Source organism: Cervus elaphus, chromosome X, assembly GCF_910594005.1.
Source record: "Cervus elaphus chromosome X, mCerEla1.1, whole genome shotgun sequence".
Taxonomy (NCBI): domain Eukaryota; kingdom Metazoa; phylum Chordata; class Mammalia; order Artiodactyla; family Cervidae; genus Cervus; species Cervus elaphus.
Window position 1 is genome coordinate 163,191,606 of NC_057848.1, and position 18,714 is coordinate 163,210,319.

General features: G+C 40.1%; 1 protein-coding gene across 5 annotated transcripts in view; it reads right to left on the reverse strand.

The window, feature by feature from the left end:
• The window catches only part of FRMPD4 (FERM and PDZ domain containing 4), a 529,221-nt gene that overhangs the window by 43,990 nt on the left and 466,517 nt on the right, over positions 1-18,714 (reverse strand). For all 5 annotated transcript variants that reach the window (XM_043896590.1, XM_043896589.1, XM_043896588.1 and 2 more), the window contains one exon: positions 7,779-7,824. In XM_043896590.1, the coding sequence (XP_043752525.1) occupies positions 7,779-7,824 (46 nt within the window). The remainder of the gene's footprint in view (positions 1-7,778; positions 7,825-18,714) is intronic.

Genomic DNA, 18,714 nt, shown 5'->3' on the forward strand with positions numbered 1-18,714 from the left:
TGTCTTCTTTTTTTTTTTATTATTATTATTATTATTATTTTTTTCCAGTGGGTTTTGTCATACATTGATATGAATCAGCCATGGATTTACATGTATTCCCAATCCCGACCCCCCCCCTCCCACCTCCCTCTCCACCCGATTCCTCTGGGTCTTCCCAGTGCACCAGGCCGGAGCACTTGTCTCATGCATCCCACCTGGGCTGGTGATCTGTTTCACCATAGATAGTATACATGCTGTTCTTTTGAAATATCCCACCCTCACATTCTCCCACAAAGTTCAAAAGTCTGTTCTGTATTTCTGTGTGTCTTTTTCTGTTTTGCATATAGGGTTATCATTATCACCTTTCTAAATTCCATATATATGTGTTAGTATGCTGTAATGTTCTTTATCTTTCTGGCTTACTTCACTCTGTATAATGGGCTCCAGCTTCATCCATCTCATTAGGACTGGTTCAAATGAATTCTTTTTAATGGCTGAGTAACATTCCATGGTGTATATGTACCACAGCTTCCTTATCCATTCATCTGCTGATGGGCATCTAGGTTGCTTCCATGTCCTGGCTATTATAAACAGTGCTGCGATGAACATTGGGGTGCACGTGTCTCTTTCAGATCTGGTTTCCTCAGTGTGTATGCCCAGCAGTGGGATTGCTGGGTCATATGGCAGTTCTATTTCCAGTTTTTTAAGAAATCTCCACACTGTTTTCCATAGCGGCTGTACTAGTTTGCATTCCCACCAACAGTGTAAGAGGGTTCCCTTTTCTCCACACCCTCTCCAGCATTTATTGCTTGTAGACTTTTGGATAGCAGCCATCCTGACTGGCGTGTAATGGTACCTCATTGTGGTTTTGATTTGCATTTCTCTAATAATGAGTGATGTTGAGCATCTTTTCATGTGTTTGTTAGCCATCTGTATGTCTTCTTTGGAGAAATGTCTGTTTAGTTCTTTGGCCCATTTTTTGATTGGGTCATTTATTTTTCTGGAATTGAGCTGCAGGAGTTGCTTGTATATTTTTGAGATTAATCCTTTGTCTGTTTCTTCATTTGCTATTATTTTCTCCCAATCTGAGGGCTGTCTTTTCACCTTACTTATAGTTTCCTTTGTAGTGCAAAAGCTTTTAAGTTTCATTAGGTCCCATTTGTTTAGTTTTGCTTTTATTTCCAACATTCTGGGAGGTGGGTCATAGAGGATCTTGCTGTGATTTATGTCGGAGAGTGTTTTGCCTATGTTCTCCTCTAGGGGTTTTATAGTTTCTGGTCTTACATTTAGATCTTTAATCCATTTTGAGTTTATTTTTGTGTATGGTGTTAGAAAGTGTTCTAGTTTCATTCTTTTACAAGTGGTTGACCAGTTTTCCCAGCACCACTTGTTAAAGAGGTTGTCTTTTTTCCATTGTATATCCTTGCCTCCTTTGTCAAAGATAAGGTGTCCATAGGTTCGTGGATTTATCTCTGGGCTTTCTATTCTGTTCCATTGGTCTATATTTCTGTCTTTGTGCCAGTACCATACTGTCTTGATGACTGTGGCTTTGTAGTAGAGTCTGAAGTCAGGCAGGTTGATTCCTCCAGTTCCATTCTTCTTTCTCAAGATTATTTTGGCTATTCGAGGATTTTTGTATTTCCATACAAATTGTGAAATTCTTTGGTCTAGTTCTGTGAAAAATACCGTTGGTAGCTTGATAGGGATTGCATTGAATCTATAGACTGCTTTGGGTAGAATAGCCATTTTGACAATATTGATTCGGGAAGGTTGTTTCTTCTGTCCATAACTAATGCATGCCTACCTCTTGGAGATCCATTCCTGAATTTATTGGGTTGGCCAAAAAGTTTGATTTGGTTTTCTGTAACAGCTTATGAAAAATATTGAATGAACTTTTCGGCCAACCAAAAGCTCCCCATGCCCTCATGACAATCCTGGAAATTTAGGAAAACCAGAAAAGAAACTAGATAGCCAAGGTAAATGTTACATTGTACGTATTTTGAAGTCAATAGACTTGGGATAAAAGTCCAAGAATCTACACAAGTTGCATTTTTTTGCTGTTGTTCTGGATTTGTGACTATTTCATATAATAGATACACATTCTAAAAATTACTTTTTGACAATAAAAACATAAGCTCTTCAAGTCTGAAGGTTATTGAATTTGAATCAATAAAGTAATGATTTCTTCCAGTGACTACTAGAGTTACTTCTGGTACGTGAGGTATGTAAACTAGTCATGACTTCAGTTTTGACTGAGGTGTCTCTCTGTGACTAAAAAATATACAACGTGCACCACCCAAAAACCTGATGAACTAATTCCTGGCAACATGCTGACCAGGAGGTGCTGATCCCAAGCACTTCATATCCTGTGGTGGAAATGACAAATAATTACTATTTAGAATAATCAGATTTTCCTGTTAATTAATTTGATAATTAAAAGGCCTCTAATCAACCCCTGCACCTCTTTTCAAATTCCCTGTTGCAAAGATGGCCAAGATAGATGGCTGACATTCTTCAGATGTTCTTAGATGTTCTAAGTCACTAGGACTTAGTTTAAAACAAAATTACATAAGACAAATTTTCTGAAGCTGAAGTGTAAGGTCTTGAACTTGCATTCCTGTAGCTCTAAAGTACTACTTGTATAGTGAGGATTTACTAGCCTACAGTTATCACTGGGTGACTTAGTTTGGAGTTCTCCTAAGCAGACCCTAAGACCAGAATTCACAAGAAGGTAGCTGATTTGGGAGATGCTCCTAGGAAGCATGTGCAGGTGAGCAGGGGAAGGGGGACAGTGAGGGTGAGGAAGCTAGCAAAGCATTCATTGTTTAGTCAGGCATCACTGTCAGCAACTGGAGTTGAACCATGCTGGGAAGGTCTGAGAAACAAGGCAGGCTACATGCCTCGAAGTTGACTGAAGAGAGAGGGACCTGGGGTATTTATCTACCAGCTCCTGTCAATCAGTGATGAGAGGTGGCGGCTCTTCTGGGAGTGAGAATTCCTAGTGGAGTGCTCATAGAGCATTTCTGGCCTGCTCCAGGAACATGGCCCTGTGGTGAAAGAGCCCACAGGCGAAGAATCTCTGGTGCTTTCAGTTGGAAATTGGGCCAGCATGCTCACATGCCAAGCGGATATGTTCTGGGTCTGATAGCATCTGCTACAGAGGAGCTTCCATGAGGAGGTGTGTAGCCTCGCTCAGGCATATGGAACACAGTGGAAGGTAGACAGGAAGTAATAGGCAGACAAGCAGATCTCTCAGCTCTTTGGCCTAGAGGGAAGGTGAAACATGGTAGCATAGGGATGCCAGAAATGAGAGTAACTTAGCCCAAATCCAAATGATCTGGGGTTATGTGAGGGGCGATTATAGAGACTGTTTAAATACTTGCTGTCTCAGATAATGTTGGATTGGGATGCTCTGAAAGTTCTAGACTTGGGAACTATGGAAAGGAAAGAAGGGAGCAGCAGCCAAGAAAGATTTGGAATTAAAAATGGTTAACAGTATAAGGGAATAAGATGGTATGTCAGAAGAAAACAAATAAAATCCACAAGTAACTCAAATATTCCTCTTCTAAAATTTGATCCTGAGGAAATGTTACTAAGTACAGATAAAGATTTATACACAAAGATGTTCTTAGCAGATTTATTTATAATAGAAACATATGAGAGACAGTGGGCTTAATGATGGATGCTGGTTAAGGAAATCTTGGTTCAATGTAGTGTTTTACAGCCTATATATAATGCTTATATAGAAACCTTGATGACACAGGAAAATGCTTGATATACTAAGTAAACGAAGCAGAATAAAAATGTATTTACAATATGATATCAACTACTGATAGACTGGAAGTAAATAAGCCATAATTTTACTTTAGTTGTCTTTGAGGAAAAGTATTGCCAGCACATATTTTTCTGCTTCTGTATTTCCTTCTGCTCTTCCTTCTGGTTGGTCAATTTTTCTCTAAGAAATAAGGTAAAAATGGTGGCAATCGAGGCCTCCATAATACTTAAAATAAGAAGGCAAAATCCATTAAAATAATTTCTCATCAAAGAATTTTGGAAATCCTAAGACACAGGGAGGCCTGGCATGCTGCGATTCATGGGGTCACAGAGTCGGACACGACTGAGCGACTGAACTGAACTGAACTGAAATGAAGACTTATCTCCCAGACTCCATTGACCTGAGCCTCATTGGAGGATGATTTCTATGGCTGGGTCACGTTGGGGTGCCCTGGGAACATGTGGAGTGTGCCAAAAGGTGTAAACACTGGCTCTCTGTCTTGACTGGATCTTATTATGCAGAAGAAATACAACATAAAAAACGCTGACCGATAAGTTGCAAAGAAATTGAAATGCTAATTTCTCTTGTTTGTAATAAAAGTAGAATTAATTGACTTTCTTTTGGTCTAGTCGGTCCTTCGTTTCTGTCAATTTTGGTTGCCAAGAAAATGTTTAGCAAATACATAAAATCTATTTATTTTTTTTCAAAAGCCATTTGCTTGCAGGAAAATCCAAACACAAAAATAAAAGTAAAAATCTGCAGTCTCTTTTCTCATTTGCACCCCTCTCTTCATTTGATGTATCTATTTAAGCAACTTTAAGGTTTCAATTCTTTCAGTTCAGAGGAGGAAAAAGCCATTTTGGACTGGATCAAAAAGAGAAGGCTTTAGGTGACACATTGGTTCTCAAATAGGGGTGATTTTGGTCCCCAGGGAATATATGACAGTGTCTGGAGGCATTTTTGGCTGTGACCACTCGGGACAGCATGCTATTGGCATCCAGTGGGTAGAGGCCAGGGCTGCTGCTAGACACACCTCCCAACAGAGAATTCTCCAGCCCAACAGCGCTGATGTTGAGAAACTCTGAGGTAGTATGCAGAATCTGTACTGAGACTTGAAAGGTAAGAAGAATTTGGTGAGGCTGAGGAGGCGGCAGGTGGAGTATGTGAGGAGCATTTCAGGAGGAAGGAGGGTTGGTCAGAGGAAAGTCAAAGTTGAGCATGCATCTACAATAACTGGCCAGGAGCGAGTGACTCTGAAAGGTGCAACCGCTGGCCCCAAGAACAAGCAACACTCCTGAATGTTAAGATAGCACAACAGCAGGGGCCAACTGAACTCCCAGAAAATTCCAGATTATCTGTTAAAAGTAAGTTCCATGATTCACGAAGAGTAATGAGTATTGATATGAATAACAAGTCATGCAGACTGAAAAGGCAAAAACAGCAAGCAAAGCCGTAAGACAAAACCCTTAACTTATATGCAAAACTCCTCTAGACTTACTGTGCTGGGTAAAGTGCGATCCCACATTGGAAAACTAACCTGGTTTGGAGTAAAATAGTTCTGATCTTGCACTGCCAATGGGTTATAAAGTAGGGAGAGAGAATTCAGGAAAGACAATGTTACCTTAAACTTCTACCAGGAATTTCTGGTTGGTCAATCACTTACATATGACAGACATTTACATGGGCTTTACCAAAATGCATCTGTTCACTGCAGAGAAATGAAGAGTGGATAGATTTGAAGTAGGTGTGAGTGACCACTGGTTTAAATGAAATAATCTGAAGACAGATGAGCTGTACTTTCTAAGGAAGGACTTGCTGGGTCAAGAGGTAGTGGACGTGAAAGGCCCTTGGATGGGATGCCATCTGACCCTCTGCTCACACAGATGAGGAAACTGGGATTGGAGCAGCTGTGGAAGTCACCTGTTTACTGTTGGGAGCTAGATCTCAAATTCTGGTGCTTTTACATCCTACTGTCTCCATAGATTTCAAATCCAAGTGTGTGTGTGTATGTGTGTGTCTAGTTGTGTCAAACAGTTGGCACTAAAAGTAACACTCAATATTAAACTGTTTTTTAATATATGTAGCAGTGTTCCTCCATGGCATAACTTGGTTTCTTGTGATCTTATTACAAACTTGAGTACATATTTTTTCCTGCCTAAAATGCCTAGCCTATAGTGCTTATGAAGAAAATTTTATGACAGGGGAGATGAAGAGTATGGTCAGAAGATGGAGACTGGCAAATACCAGAGCCTTTGAACTGATGTAGAAATCTTTATGGGGAAGAAAAAAAGAAGTATAAGCAGGTTGTAATTTCTGCTGTTCCACCTGCAGGCCACACAAGGTACTGACAGTACACGTTTGGGGAAAAATCTGAAGGAATTGAACTTGGTATTTTTTAGTTCACTGCCCATGTGTGAAATTCACAAGCAATGGCAAATCTATAGAAATAAGTAAACTGTTAATTAGTGGCTGCTCAGGACTAAGGGTAGGAAAAGGGATTCACTGTAAATGGGAATAAGGAATCCTGTTGGGGTGATACACGTGTTCTCAGACTGGATAGTGGTGACAGTTGCATACCTCTCAATAAACTTTATAAAGATCATGGAGTTATATACTTACAATGGATGAAGTTTATGATATGCAAATTACACCATGATACAGTTGCTTTTAAAAAAATCATGGGAACTGAAGGCAGTACAATTTGAATCATCCCCCACCCTTCTGACAACCTACTGAAATGTCCAACATCTGCACCAAATTATTATTATTCTTTGTTATTAATTATATATATATATTTAAAAGTTAATTTATTTTTCATTGAAAGATAATTGCTTTACAAGATTGTGTTGGTTTCTGCCATGCATCAGTTTGAATCAACCATAGGTATACATATGTCCCCTCCCTCTTGAGCCTCCCTCCCACCATCCACCTCATCTCACCCCTCTAGGTTGTCACAGAGCTCTGGTTTGAGCTCCCTAAGTTATATAGCAAATTCCCACTGGCTTATCTATTTTACATAGGTAGTGTGTATGTTCCATGCTACTCTCCACATTCGTCCCACCCTCTGCTTCCCCCCCACCCTGTGTCCACAAGTCTGTCCTGTCTGAGTCTCCATTGCTGCCCTGCAAATAGGTTCATCAGTACCATCTTTCTAGATGCCATATACATGTGTTAATATATAATATTTGTTTTTCTCTTTCTGACTTACTTCACTCTGTATAATAGGCTCTAGATTCATCCACTTCATTAGAACTGACTCAAATGCATTCCTTTATATGGCTGATTAATGTTCCATTGTATATATGTACCACTGCTTCTTTATCCACTCACCTGTCGATGGACATCTAGGTTGCTTTCGTGTCCTAGCTATTGTAAATAGTTGTTTTGAATGATATCTTTTTAAAGATATCATTATTATGCTTTTTAAAAATTTCATACTTGTCCTAACCATTTACTAAGACCCATCAGGTATAAGTCCAAGATATTTTCAAATCCATCCACCTCTTCTCATCATTACTCTACTTCAGATCACAACTATTTCTCACTGGAATTACTCCCACAACCTTGATCATCTGCTTCCCGGGATAATATATCAGCAATCAGCATATTCCAGTTATTTCTCAACCTTAAAGTCCCACCAAATTATTTAGATGGGGATAAGGAAAATAATCATGCTTTAACTTTTTACAATTAGATATTCCCTTTAAACTTGTGATTCTTAACCTGGAAACTTAAAAGAATCACAAGGAAATTCTTGAGTTTCATGTCATTTCCAGATGTGAGAGGCACCTAGGACTGAAAAGCTGATTTCCAAGATATTTGGGTAATGCATCACTTTCTTTTCTCTCCAATGAAGGGTTTCTATCATAGAGTACAAAATACATATAATCAAGATTTTGGAACTGGTACTATGAACTATGAACGCATGCTATTTCTCTCTGCTGTTTTTCACTGGAGTGTAGTGGGAGGAGGAGACTGGAAATCTGAGAACACACACAGGCACTTTTACTCACAGGACACTTACAGGGTAAGGCTGAATAACAGTGAGGAGTATCGACTCTTTGCAGCTTCTGTAAGAGAGAGGAAAAAAAGTATTTATGACATGCACAGAGCCTGGGCTCTACCGGTGACGGTGCTCTTTTGAAACAGAATGTGTGATGTTGGCGAATGTTCCTTGGACTCCCAGGGCGGAGATTCAAAAGGCTCAGAAGTGAGCTTTCAGACCACAGAGAAAACCAGAATCAAATGTTTACCCAGTGGAAAGCCTCCAGTTCGATTTATATTGGGTGATATAATCTGCAACACTGAACAGCAGGGCCCTAAAATAAAACTCACTGAAGGAAGGTCGGATTTTAAAAGCATCGACTGAGTCTCTCAAAATTGATTCTCCCCTTCCGACTTTCCTTTAGCTGCTTAAAATGTCTATGCAACTTTCTGGAAGGGGATAGATTTTTAAAAATGCTATCAATTCACTGAACATCATTATCTTCTTAGTGTCAGCATCAGGAAAAAAAAATGTCATTGTAGGTTTCTTACGTAAAAACAGGATCCCAGCAAATATGACTTCCCATGCTGTGTGGCTTTCTAAGGCCAAGGTAACAATGCCTAGGATCTTGAGCCGATAAACATTTCAGAAGGGCACTCGTTGGGAAATATTGTTCACCGTAGGGAACACTGTGTAGCCAAGAGCAGGACAATGTAATACAATGTCATGGTTTATTTAATTTCCCCCAAGTAACCCAAACCTTTCAAATAACTTGACCCCTTGAGGAAAAATCTTATTATAGGTTACAGTAGTTTTTCTTCCTTCCTTTGTTCCTTTTTTACACTGAGTAGGAGAAAGGTCAGTTGCCATTTTGTTGAGGAGGGGCTGACTTTTTCTATGGTTTAGGTGGTAATTAATTACCTGCTTTTGTGACGTCCTGCCCAAATGATTCAAGAGACGGGGATCTATTGCAGTGCTGTTCCTTTGGAGAAGTCACGACAAATTGCATTTCTAGCGTTAAGTACTCTGCAAACCCTCACTATAAGCCCATTGCCTGGGGAGGACCATGTGATTTGCCACAGGAGCGGTGGCAGCTGGGCCCTGATGGAGGGAGTGGGGGTGGGGAAGAAGAAAAATCAACGGGGAGGAAAAAGGACTAGAACTCAAGAACTGGATGAAGAATCAGAACACTTAGGATGATGTTGATGGTGGGGAGAGGCCTGTCTGATCCCATCAATTCCCAGTTGCCAAGGGTTGACAGAAAGCCCCACTAACTGGAGTGGCAAGACCGTGTTCCCATTAGACGGAATAATAGAGCAACAGTGTAATCAAATGAGAAGTTGGTGAACAAGACAAATGACAGCGCATGGCTGGGGCCATGGAGCCTCGTGGAGCAGTTCTGGGGAGCAGTCTGGCACACCGAGGCAAACTTCAGCCTCACAGCACTAGGATCAAGCAATTCTGCTCTGGTTTAGATCCCAAAGAAATCCTCCCACTAGCCTTTGAGAGAAAGTGTGTGAGGACGCTCCCAGTCAGGGCACGCATGGACCTGAACACTGGCGGCAAGGTGGGCATCCATCTGTAGGAGGGTGGGCATGTGAATGTGTGGACCGGGTGTCATGGAACAATGTGGCAGGAAGAATTAGAGTGTGGTAGCCGTGGTGTGTGCTTGTTGGTCTTGCTTGGCCTGTTCTACCCAAGGCTGTCCCCAGAGCCCTCAGCAGTAGGCAATGGGCTCAGACTGTATCCTGGGGGCACAGCTGATTGGACCCAAGTGTTGGAATGAGGCCATTGGATGTCCTCTCTCCAGAATCAGAATTAAGAGATACAGACAACGAGCTGGAAGCTGAGTCACAATCATGACTGAATCAGAGGAAAGGTTACAGATGCCAGGGTCCCCTGAGCAGGTCTAGTTCCCACCATTCCTGAGGGCTGGAATGTTGTTCATCATTTTACATCAATAAAATAACTGAAGTCAAATATCTCAGTATGATATCTGTCGTCAGTTCTGGCAATGGGCTTTTATTTTTCGTTTCACTCATCTGTAAGTACTTAATTATCACCTGCCAGACAAGATGGAGAAGGCAATCGCACCCCACTCCAGTACTCTTGCCTGGTAAATCCCAAGGGCAGAGGAGCCTGGTGGACTGCAGTCCATGGGGTCGCGAAGAGTTGGACACGACTGAGCGACTTCACTTTCACTTTTCACTTTCATGCATTGGAGAAGGAAATGGCAGCCCACTCCAGTATTCTTGCCTGGAGAATCCCAGGGACGGCAGAGCCTGGTGGGCTGCCGTCTATGGGGTCTCACAGAGTTGGACACGACTGAAGCGACTTAGCAGCGGTAGCAGCAGCAGTGAGACAAGAATTAACTCCATAGTGCTTTGGGTCCCTTAGGATTCTAATCCTAGAAGGAAAAAAAGATGGAAGCCACATGTGTTCATATATTAGAGAATGCCACAATGATTGAGGCAGGTTCAGCTGAGGCCTGATGCCAGTCACCCCTAGGTGCCAAAACAGGGTGTTACATACTTTCAAAGGAGAGATTAAAACCAGAGTTTGGGACCCTTTTTCATCTTGGGGTACTAATCATGACTTAACTGAAAAAGAAGTAATAGGAAAAGGCCAGTGGAAGCAGCACGTGGCCAAACAGCAGAGGCTACATTTGAAAAATTACTACCCTTCCACAGAGACAGGCTCCAAGTGTGCAATTCCTGTGATGATATCTGGAAGACACGGTAGATATGGTGCTCTGGGTCATTTAATAAAGGCATTGCTCAACTGAGCTTCCTTCAGGGCAAGAGGACCTTACTGGAAAGATGGAGTGTTGGCCACAGCCAGTCACTGGGCACTATCTGATTCAAGGGACCTGCAGTTGGAACAACCCAACAGAGAAATCGTCTAGAAATCTGCACAGGTACCCATAAGTCAACCGTCATGATCTTCCATGGATAGAGGAAGCCAATACTGGATTACCTTAGTGTCAAAACAGTGAGAATTTCCTGTTTTCTACATCACTGTCCTGGCCTCATTTCAATGTGGAAGGGGCCAAAGCTGGAGAAGAATCTTGGGGAATGCCCCTTAACATAGTGCAGGCTTCCCAGGTTGGAAATAGGGGCAAGGGAGAAATTTTGTGGCATTGGCAGTTTTGACTATCATGTGACAAATGAAAATTTTGATGACAGAATAAGAGATGTTGTGATTATAAGTGTTCAAATGACTGGAGAAATTTTATGAACCTGCTTAATATATTTGTGGACCCGCCTGAGATTTGAATGAAGACCTGGCCCTAGAGAGCTGTTCTGAACAGGCAAAGAGGGGAAAAAACAGTTGCTTTACGATTTTATCCTGAGACCTAACTGTTACATTTACCCCCAACTTTACTTTATTTAAAACTGACTTGAATAGATCAGATTATTTGAATCCAAACAGTCCTTAACTAAGACAGTGAGTGCTTAAAATCGGAAGGAGAAACAATAAAATGGTAAGTGCAAGAATAAGGGGTCTGATGTGGTAGGGGTGGGGGAGAATGAATGGGCCCATGAGGCTGTGGAAAAGATGCTCATTTTCCCTAGAGCAATGCTCACTGGCACTGTATTTGTAATTTGTTCATTTCCAGAAAAGGAAGAAAATATTCACAGCTCCAGTACAGTCTGTTAGGAGCAGACAAACCCCTGGGGAACGACTCATTATTCATGTTAGATGCTAACAAAATAAGCATAGACTGCATTAGCTTCCTATTGCTGCTGTAATAAATTAGTGGCTTAAAACAGCACAAATTGGTTATCTTACAAGTCTGGAGGTCAAAAGTCTGAAATGGGCCTCACTAGGCTATAATCAAGGTGTTAATAGGGCTGCATTCATTCTGGAACCTTTTTCAGATTCTGGAGGCTTCCTATATTCTTTGGTTCGTGGCCCCTTTCTCCATTTTCAAAAACATCAATGTAGCATCTTCCAATTTCTCCCTGAGTCTCCTGCCTTATTTGTTCACCCATAAGGGCCTTTGTCATTACATTGGGTCCACCTGGATAATCCAGGAAAAACTTCTCCATCCTTAACTGAATCACTTCTGCAGAGCCACAGGATCTGGGCATCGTGATGTGGATCAGTATTCTGTCCTATCACAGAAGCCAGCTTCATTTTGTGCTGCATAATAACTTATCATAAACTTAGCAGCTGAAAACAACACACATTTATTATCTTACAGTTTCTATGAGTCAGACATATGAATATGAATTAACTTGGTCATCTTATCCAAGTTCTCTGATGAGACTGCCATCAAGTGCTGCCCAGGGCTAAGGTCTCATCTGAAACCTCCATTGGGAAAGATCCAATTCCAAGTAGACTTTTTATGGTTTTTGGCAGGATTAAATAGTTTCTTTTGGGATTGTTGGACCAAGGGCCTCAGTTCCTGCTGGCAGTTGGCTAGAAGTCACCCTTAGGTTCTTGTTACATGGGCCTCCTCAACATGGCAACATGCTTCATCAAATCAGCAACGGAAAAGGAGACAGAATCCTTTGGCAAGATGGAAGGTATAATTTTATGTAACATAATCACAGATGTGACATTCCATCACCTTTGCCATATTTTTTTGGCAAGAAGCAAATCACAGGTCCCACCCATATTAAAAGAGAGGGAAATACACAAAATTATGAACATTGAGAGGCAGGGATCATCCATAGGGCCATCTAAGATTCTGTCTGCAACACCAACAAAGAAAGATTCACAACCAATTAATCTGTAAGTGTCTCAAAGGTAGTGTCCATGTATGACTTCACCTTACACAGAATATTTTCCTGTCAAGAATGTCAGAAAGAAGCACTGCTCAGTATACATTATTAATTTGAAAATGGAAACCATTTTCCAAAATATGTCTATTATGTTTACAGCATCTAAATTCTGTGTCTATAGTAATTCCCTGTTACTCATCTGAAACATAACCTATATTGATTTTAATTTTACCATTTAATGAGTAAATGATGCTGTCTCAATTGAAATAAAATATTCCAATATGTTATTTACCACTAGAACTAGGGATGTGTTTTTAGTCTGTTTTCTCTCACCTATTATTATTTAATTATAATCTGCCAGACAAGAACTCCATAATGTTTTGAATTCCTTAGAATTCCTAACCCTAAGATCCTAGGAGAAAATAAAGAAGATCAAAGCCGTTTAAAAATAGCCACAACAGACAAATTAGAATTTGGAATGAAAAATGGCTCATTCAAGTAATCAGATAACTTCTTTTTATGAAGGCTTAAAACAGCTAGGGACTTGAAACAAATCCAGTTAGGAGCACATTTAGAGAAGTACAATTTCATACTGAATGCCAAGTGAATTTTCTACTCTTAAAGATTAATCTCAAATTTGAGTGCCAATATTTTTTTTAAATGATTGAATTTGTGAAAAACATCACTTTAATCCCTATATCACAGTGCTGACCTGCATAGGAAAATATAGTCTAATCTACCCAAAACCACTCTTATAAAATTTATGCTTTATTCCTCTCTTTTCATTCTTTTAACAAGTCTTTTCTTAGATTTTTTTGACGGACAATCCCTTGAAACACGTTTGGGACACTCAATGTCAGTGGTTGCAGGTCATTCTTTGGCATCACAGCCCATTTTAAAATTGTATTGGATATAAAGCAGCTATCCTCCAACTAAAAGTTTTTTAAAAATTTCATTGGATGGGATTCTGTTGCAGCAAGCAAAGAATCTCAGATTCTAATGAGGTTTTCGATATTAAAATCCCTTTCAACAATGAAGCTAAAGTTTTTGTTTGATTTCTCTTAGAGCAGAATATCTTGACACCTTTCTTTGACTTTCCCACTTGATATTTACATGATCTTGATATTGCAGTATATAATCACATTGGCATGCACTATTGTATATTTCCCTCATAGACCGAATAAACAGATTTCCTTAACTAATTCAGAGATCAACACGAATTTATGTGTGAAGAGCAATGAGATTTTCTCAGAGATTGGGAAAACAGAATAAAACAAAGCAAAAGCAAAACAAACTAAAATATAAAGAATATATTCCATGTCAAAATTCAGGAGGAGTCTTGCTTTTTTTTTTTTTTTAACAAAAAAACAAGTGAACAAGTGAACAATATGATTTTCAACTTCTCCAGTAGAAGTCAGGAATCAATTCATGAAGGCTGAAAAGTTAGGCTTTTAAAAGGCAAAATAAAGACGTAATTTAGGGAGATATTTGAAAGATTATGTGAACTGTAAAATCACATCTTAACATAATTCAAAAGACTGACAGGCAGTATTTTTATTTGGAAAGAAAGGTGGTAGGGCAGAGTGAAACGGTGTTTGAACTCTCACTTCTAAGTACAGATAAGTCTTTCTTCTTGTTGAACTTCAGAGTTCTTCAAAGAAGATAGAAAAATATCCTTTTCAGCTAGCTAGTGCATCTCAGCCCTTAAACTCTCTGTTGGTGGATAGTCACTCTTTATGGAAAGAAGAACAGATAAACAGTATTTCTCCAATGATGCTTTTCTCAGAAGAACATCACAATCCTAGGTGTTGGCTGAAAAGTTTGTTCGGGTTAATCTGTACCATCTTATGGAAAAATCTGAACAAACTTTATGGCTAACCCAGTATTTTCTCCTCTTGCCTGAACCTGGAGATATGAAAAAAACAGAGATTTCTGATGACTAGTCATAATATAAAGTCAGTTGCTGGCAAAGCAGGAGGAAATAACATTGTCCCTCCTTTTTAGAAAAGTCACCACATGACTACTTGAAATGGATGTTTAATGCTTCATTCAGTTGACCTTTCTACCGTTCTCAACAGAGACTGCAATTATCCACTGTATCAGTTCCTAACAGGTACCGAAGCCATTAGCTAGAGAGGGTGGAAACAGCTAACAATCAAGCATGCAAACAGGGTCAACACATTAAGTGTGATCTATCATGGACTTCATGAAACATCAACACTCTCCAAACTGCTGCTGCACATTGGCTTTACTTCGATAACTGCAAAGAGGAGGAACCGGATTATTTGTCATTTTATTACTAAGGTTCAAGGGATGTAGAGAAAGGAAACAGGCATAATGAAGCCACCATAGTTATCAGGACAGCAAAGACAGAGGGGATGATCATAGAATTCACTTGTCCAGGAGCACCGGCTTGCCTTCTACCAATTCTACAGTCTCTCTCACTACCATTTTCTCCTTGAATGAGGGGTGATATTGCTGACACAACCATACGCTGCCTGCAAGAGATGAACTTCAGCTTTAAGGATGCATACAGACTCAAAGTAAAGGAACGGAAAATGATATCCCATGTAAACAGAAACCAAAACAGAGCAAAGTAATATACTCATATCAGACAAAATAGGTTGTAAGGCGAAAGAGGTAACCAAAAAGATCACTCTAATGATAAACAGGATCAATTCATTAAGAAGACATAATAATCATAAACATATTGGGTTGGCCAAAAACTTCTCTCGGGTTTTTCCATAAGATGTAATGGAAAAATCCAAGTGAACTTTTTGGCCAACCCAATATATACACTCAATATCAGAGTACCGAACTATACTAAGCAAATACTAACAGATCTGAGGGGCTCCACTGGTGGCTCACTGATAAAGAATCTGGCTGCCAATGCAGGAGACTCGGGTGCAATCGCTGGGTCGGAAAGAGCCCCTGGAGAAGGAAATGGCAACCCACTCCAGTACTCTTGTCTGAGAAATCCCATGGACAGAGGAGTCTGGTGGGCTTACAGTACATAGGGTCGTAAAAGAGGTGGACATGACTTAGTGACTAAACAACAGATCTGAAGTGAGAACAAGTTTGGCAGCCAAAGCAACAGTGAAGAGAATTTAAGGAAAGATTCTTATTAAGTACTATGTTAAAGGGTTCACCCTGAACAACTGTATAATCATACTGTTTATCTTTTCCCATCTGTACGGAGGCTCCAAAGACGGTCCTCAATGAACCACACTTTTGGGGACTCACATAACTTTGTGTAGTCTTCTCCCACTGAATCTGGACTAGTTCTGTGACTTACTTTTGACAAATAGAGTATTATGGAAGTCACACTGCATGACTTCCAGACCTTGATTAGAAGAATCCCAGAAGCCCTGCAGTGTCCACATGGGTATCTTGGAACGTTCACTCTGTGAGAAGCCAGCTGTCAGGGTTCTGCAACCCTGTGATCACCATGTGGTTCGCCTGTGGAGAAGCAGCGCGGGGACAGGGAAACTGGCCTGATCAGACAGAGTGGTGTCGGCTGCCTAAGTGCACGTGACAGCACAGGTGTGAAAGAGCCACCTTGGATATCCAGTCCAAACAAGTCTTTAACCTGCTCCTGCTCCAGCTGTCACTGAACTGAAGCCACATGAGTGACAGCAGTGAGAACCATGTGAATGAGCCCTGTGAACCCACAGCATCATGAGATAAGAAACTATTTTCTTAAGCTATTTCATTTGTTGGGTGGTGATAGAAAACTGAAACATCATCTGTCCATAAAGAGTCTGCAAACTTTTTTTTTTTAAACAGCCGAAGGAGTCAAAGGGATTTGAAATTGAACATGGCTCTCTTATCAAGGAAGGTTAAGTGTCCAATCTAATGACTCCACAGGATATCTAGAATGGATACTTAAAAAAAAAAAAATCTGTCATACAAACATATGTGGCAATGTGGAAAAGGTTGCTCTAATTGTTGGACGTGGGGCTAGCACAATTGTAACATTAACTATAGGCTTTTGGAGATTGGGGTAGTGGGGAAAAGAACTATAAACTCAGGGGAGAGGAAAAGATCCAATCAGAGTCTTGGACTAAAAATGCTTCACTACAAAAAAGAATTTTGAAGGCACAATTGGTGTTACCTTGTGGGGTATGTATTTGAACTTGCTAGAGAAAGGATTAAAGCACATTATAATTTTAGGTTTAGAATTAATAGCTTACATACAATCAATGACTTGAATATAAACCTAGGGAGAGACCAGAATTCTTTGAACAGTCCAATTCACATCTGACAGACTGCATTTAAGGCTTAAGCTGTGCTTTTCTTTCAAAGAATATTAGGCTATTGGGTTAAAATCCATATAAATGATGCAGTGATTATAAAAATTAACATTCTAATGAAATTGTCTCATTTCAAGTCCTTTTCTTAAATTGCATTTTTTAAACCTTTGCAGTAAAATTTCAGGTTAGGCACTCTGACTTTGTAAACTGCTACTACTAACAAAGTTTTATTTGCATAATAATATTTGGTTTTGGTTTGACCTAAATTTTTTGTTCAATTAATTCATTTCTTTTTTTTTTTCTGAATGAATATTATCTTTGACCTTTGAAGAATCTTAAACTAATGGATGAAACTGGTACTTGCACTTAAGATTGAAAAAGGGCAGCAGGATCTCTTGTGATAAAAATAACTTTACACATCTACATGTTACTAAATGGTTCTCGCCTCATTCATTCCCTCAGTAAGTACTGAGTATCTAGCAGAGGAGCGGCATTTGGGATATGGCAGGAGGGCATTTGGCAGTGTTGAGAGACATTTATGGTTGCCACGATGAGGGTGGCTGCTATTGGCATCTAGTGGACAGACACCAGGGATGCTGTTAACATCCGACACTGCACAGCCAGCCAGCTACAACAAAGAAATTTCTGCCCAAAGTGTCAGTAGTGCTGAGATTGAGAAATCCAAGGCTACATACATCAGATGTACCTCCACCCCCGCCCCCAGGATAGTAGTTATCCTGGCACCGGACACAACAGAATAGTTTGATCCCCAGTGGGAACTTATCTTAATATAATCACAGAGCATAAACGATTTCCCTTTCTTCTTTCACACTGAGTTGTGTTTAAGATACATCCAAGTCGTTCTGTGCCACTGTTTGAATGTATCATAATTTCCTTATCCATTTTACCATTGAGGGATATTTGAGTGATTTTCAATTGGAGGTCACAAAGAATAGTGTTGCTACTCACAGTCTTGTGTATGTCTTTTGGTGAATATATGTAGGCATTATTGTTTGGTATATTTCTAGGAGTGGAACTGCCAAGTCATAGGGTATGCATGAGTTCAGGCCGAGACCTGGTTTTATGGGGCTACATCATGCTTTCCAGAGCTCATGATATTCGTATATCTTAAATTCTATTCTGATAGCTTTCCTTTACCTTATTTCTTCTACTCTTCTAAGTGTGTGATCAAGCGCTTTCTATTCTGCTGGCTCCTGGAACAAGCTGCAGTCCATCAATATATACATCAATAAACATCTTACATCTGTAGGAGCAGGGAACTTGGACTAAATCAGTAGTTTCCAAATTGTGCTCCATGCAACCCTTCTCAGACACGGACACATGTCAGTGGAAAGAGCCCTGTATACCCCTGTGTTTCTTCAACTGGAAATCCTCCACTGATTTATGCATTGAGACTGTGGGTTAGAGTTCCATTGAAAAAAGGGTCCTATTGCTAAAAGCAGTAGGAAAACCAATGGATAAAATGACTGCTATTGCTTCACGAATTCCAATAAACCTTCTTAGCCTGCAAATCTAAATCCCATTTTGAGTTTCCACGAAGGTGTCTAGCATACTCTACTAATTTAAAATTCTTTTCCTCAATGAAAAGCAAAAAGAACAAAGGTTTATTGGATTTTGTTGCTTTTCTATTCTTTATATTTTAACAATGACAATAATATTACTCGCAATTTTATACTGCAATTGTAGAGCAATTCAGTAATAATGACGACAGCCTAGGAGCTAGGTAATATTATTATCTTCATTTTACTGATAAGAAAATGAGGCACAGAAAGGTTATAGCACTTTTAATGAAGTCCCTGACCCTAGAGTTTGGGCTTGGCCAAGGCCCGGCTTTGGTAAAGAAGAGGTACAGACTGACCAGAATGCAGATCCCAGGTCACAGCCTCCACTTCCAAAGGCCTTGCGTGTTCCTGCTTGCTTATTCATGCTTTCCACAACCATTAGCACACCACACTCTGGTCCAAAGAGGAT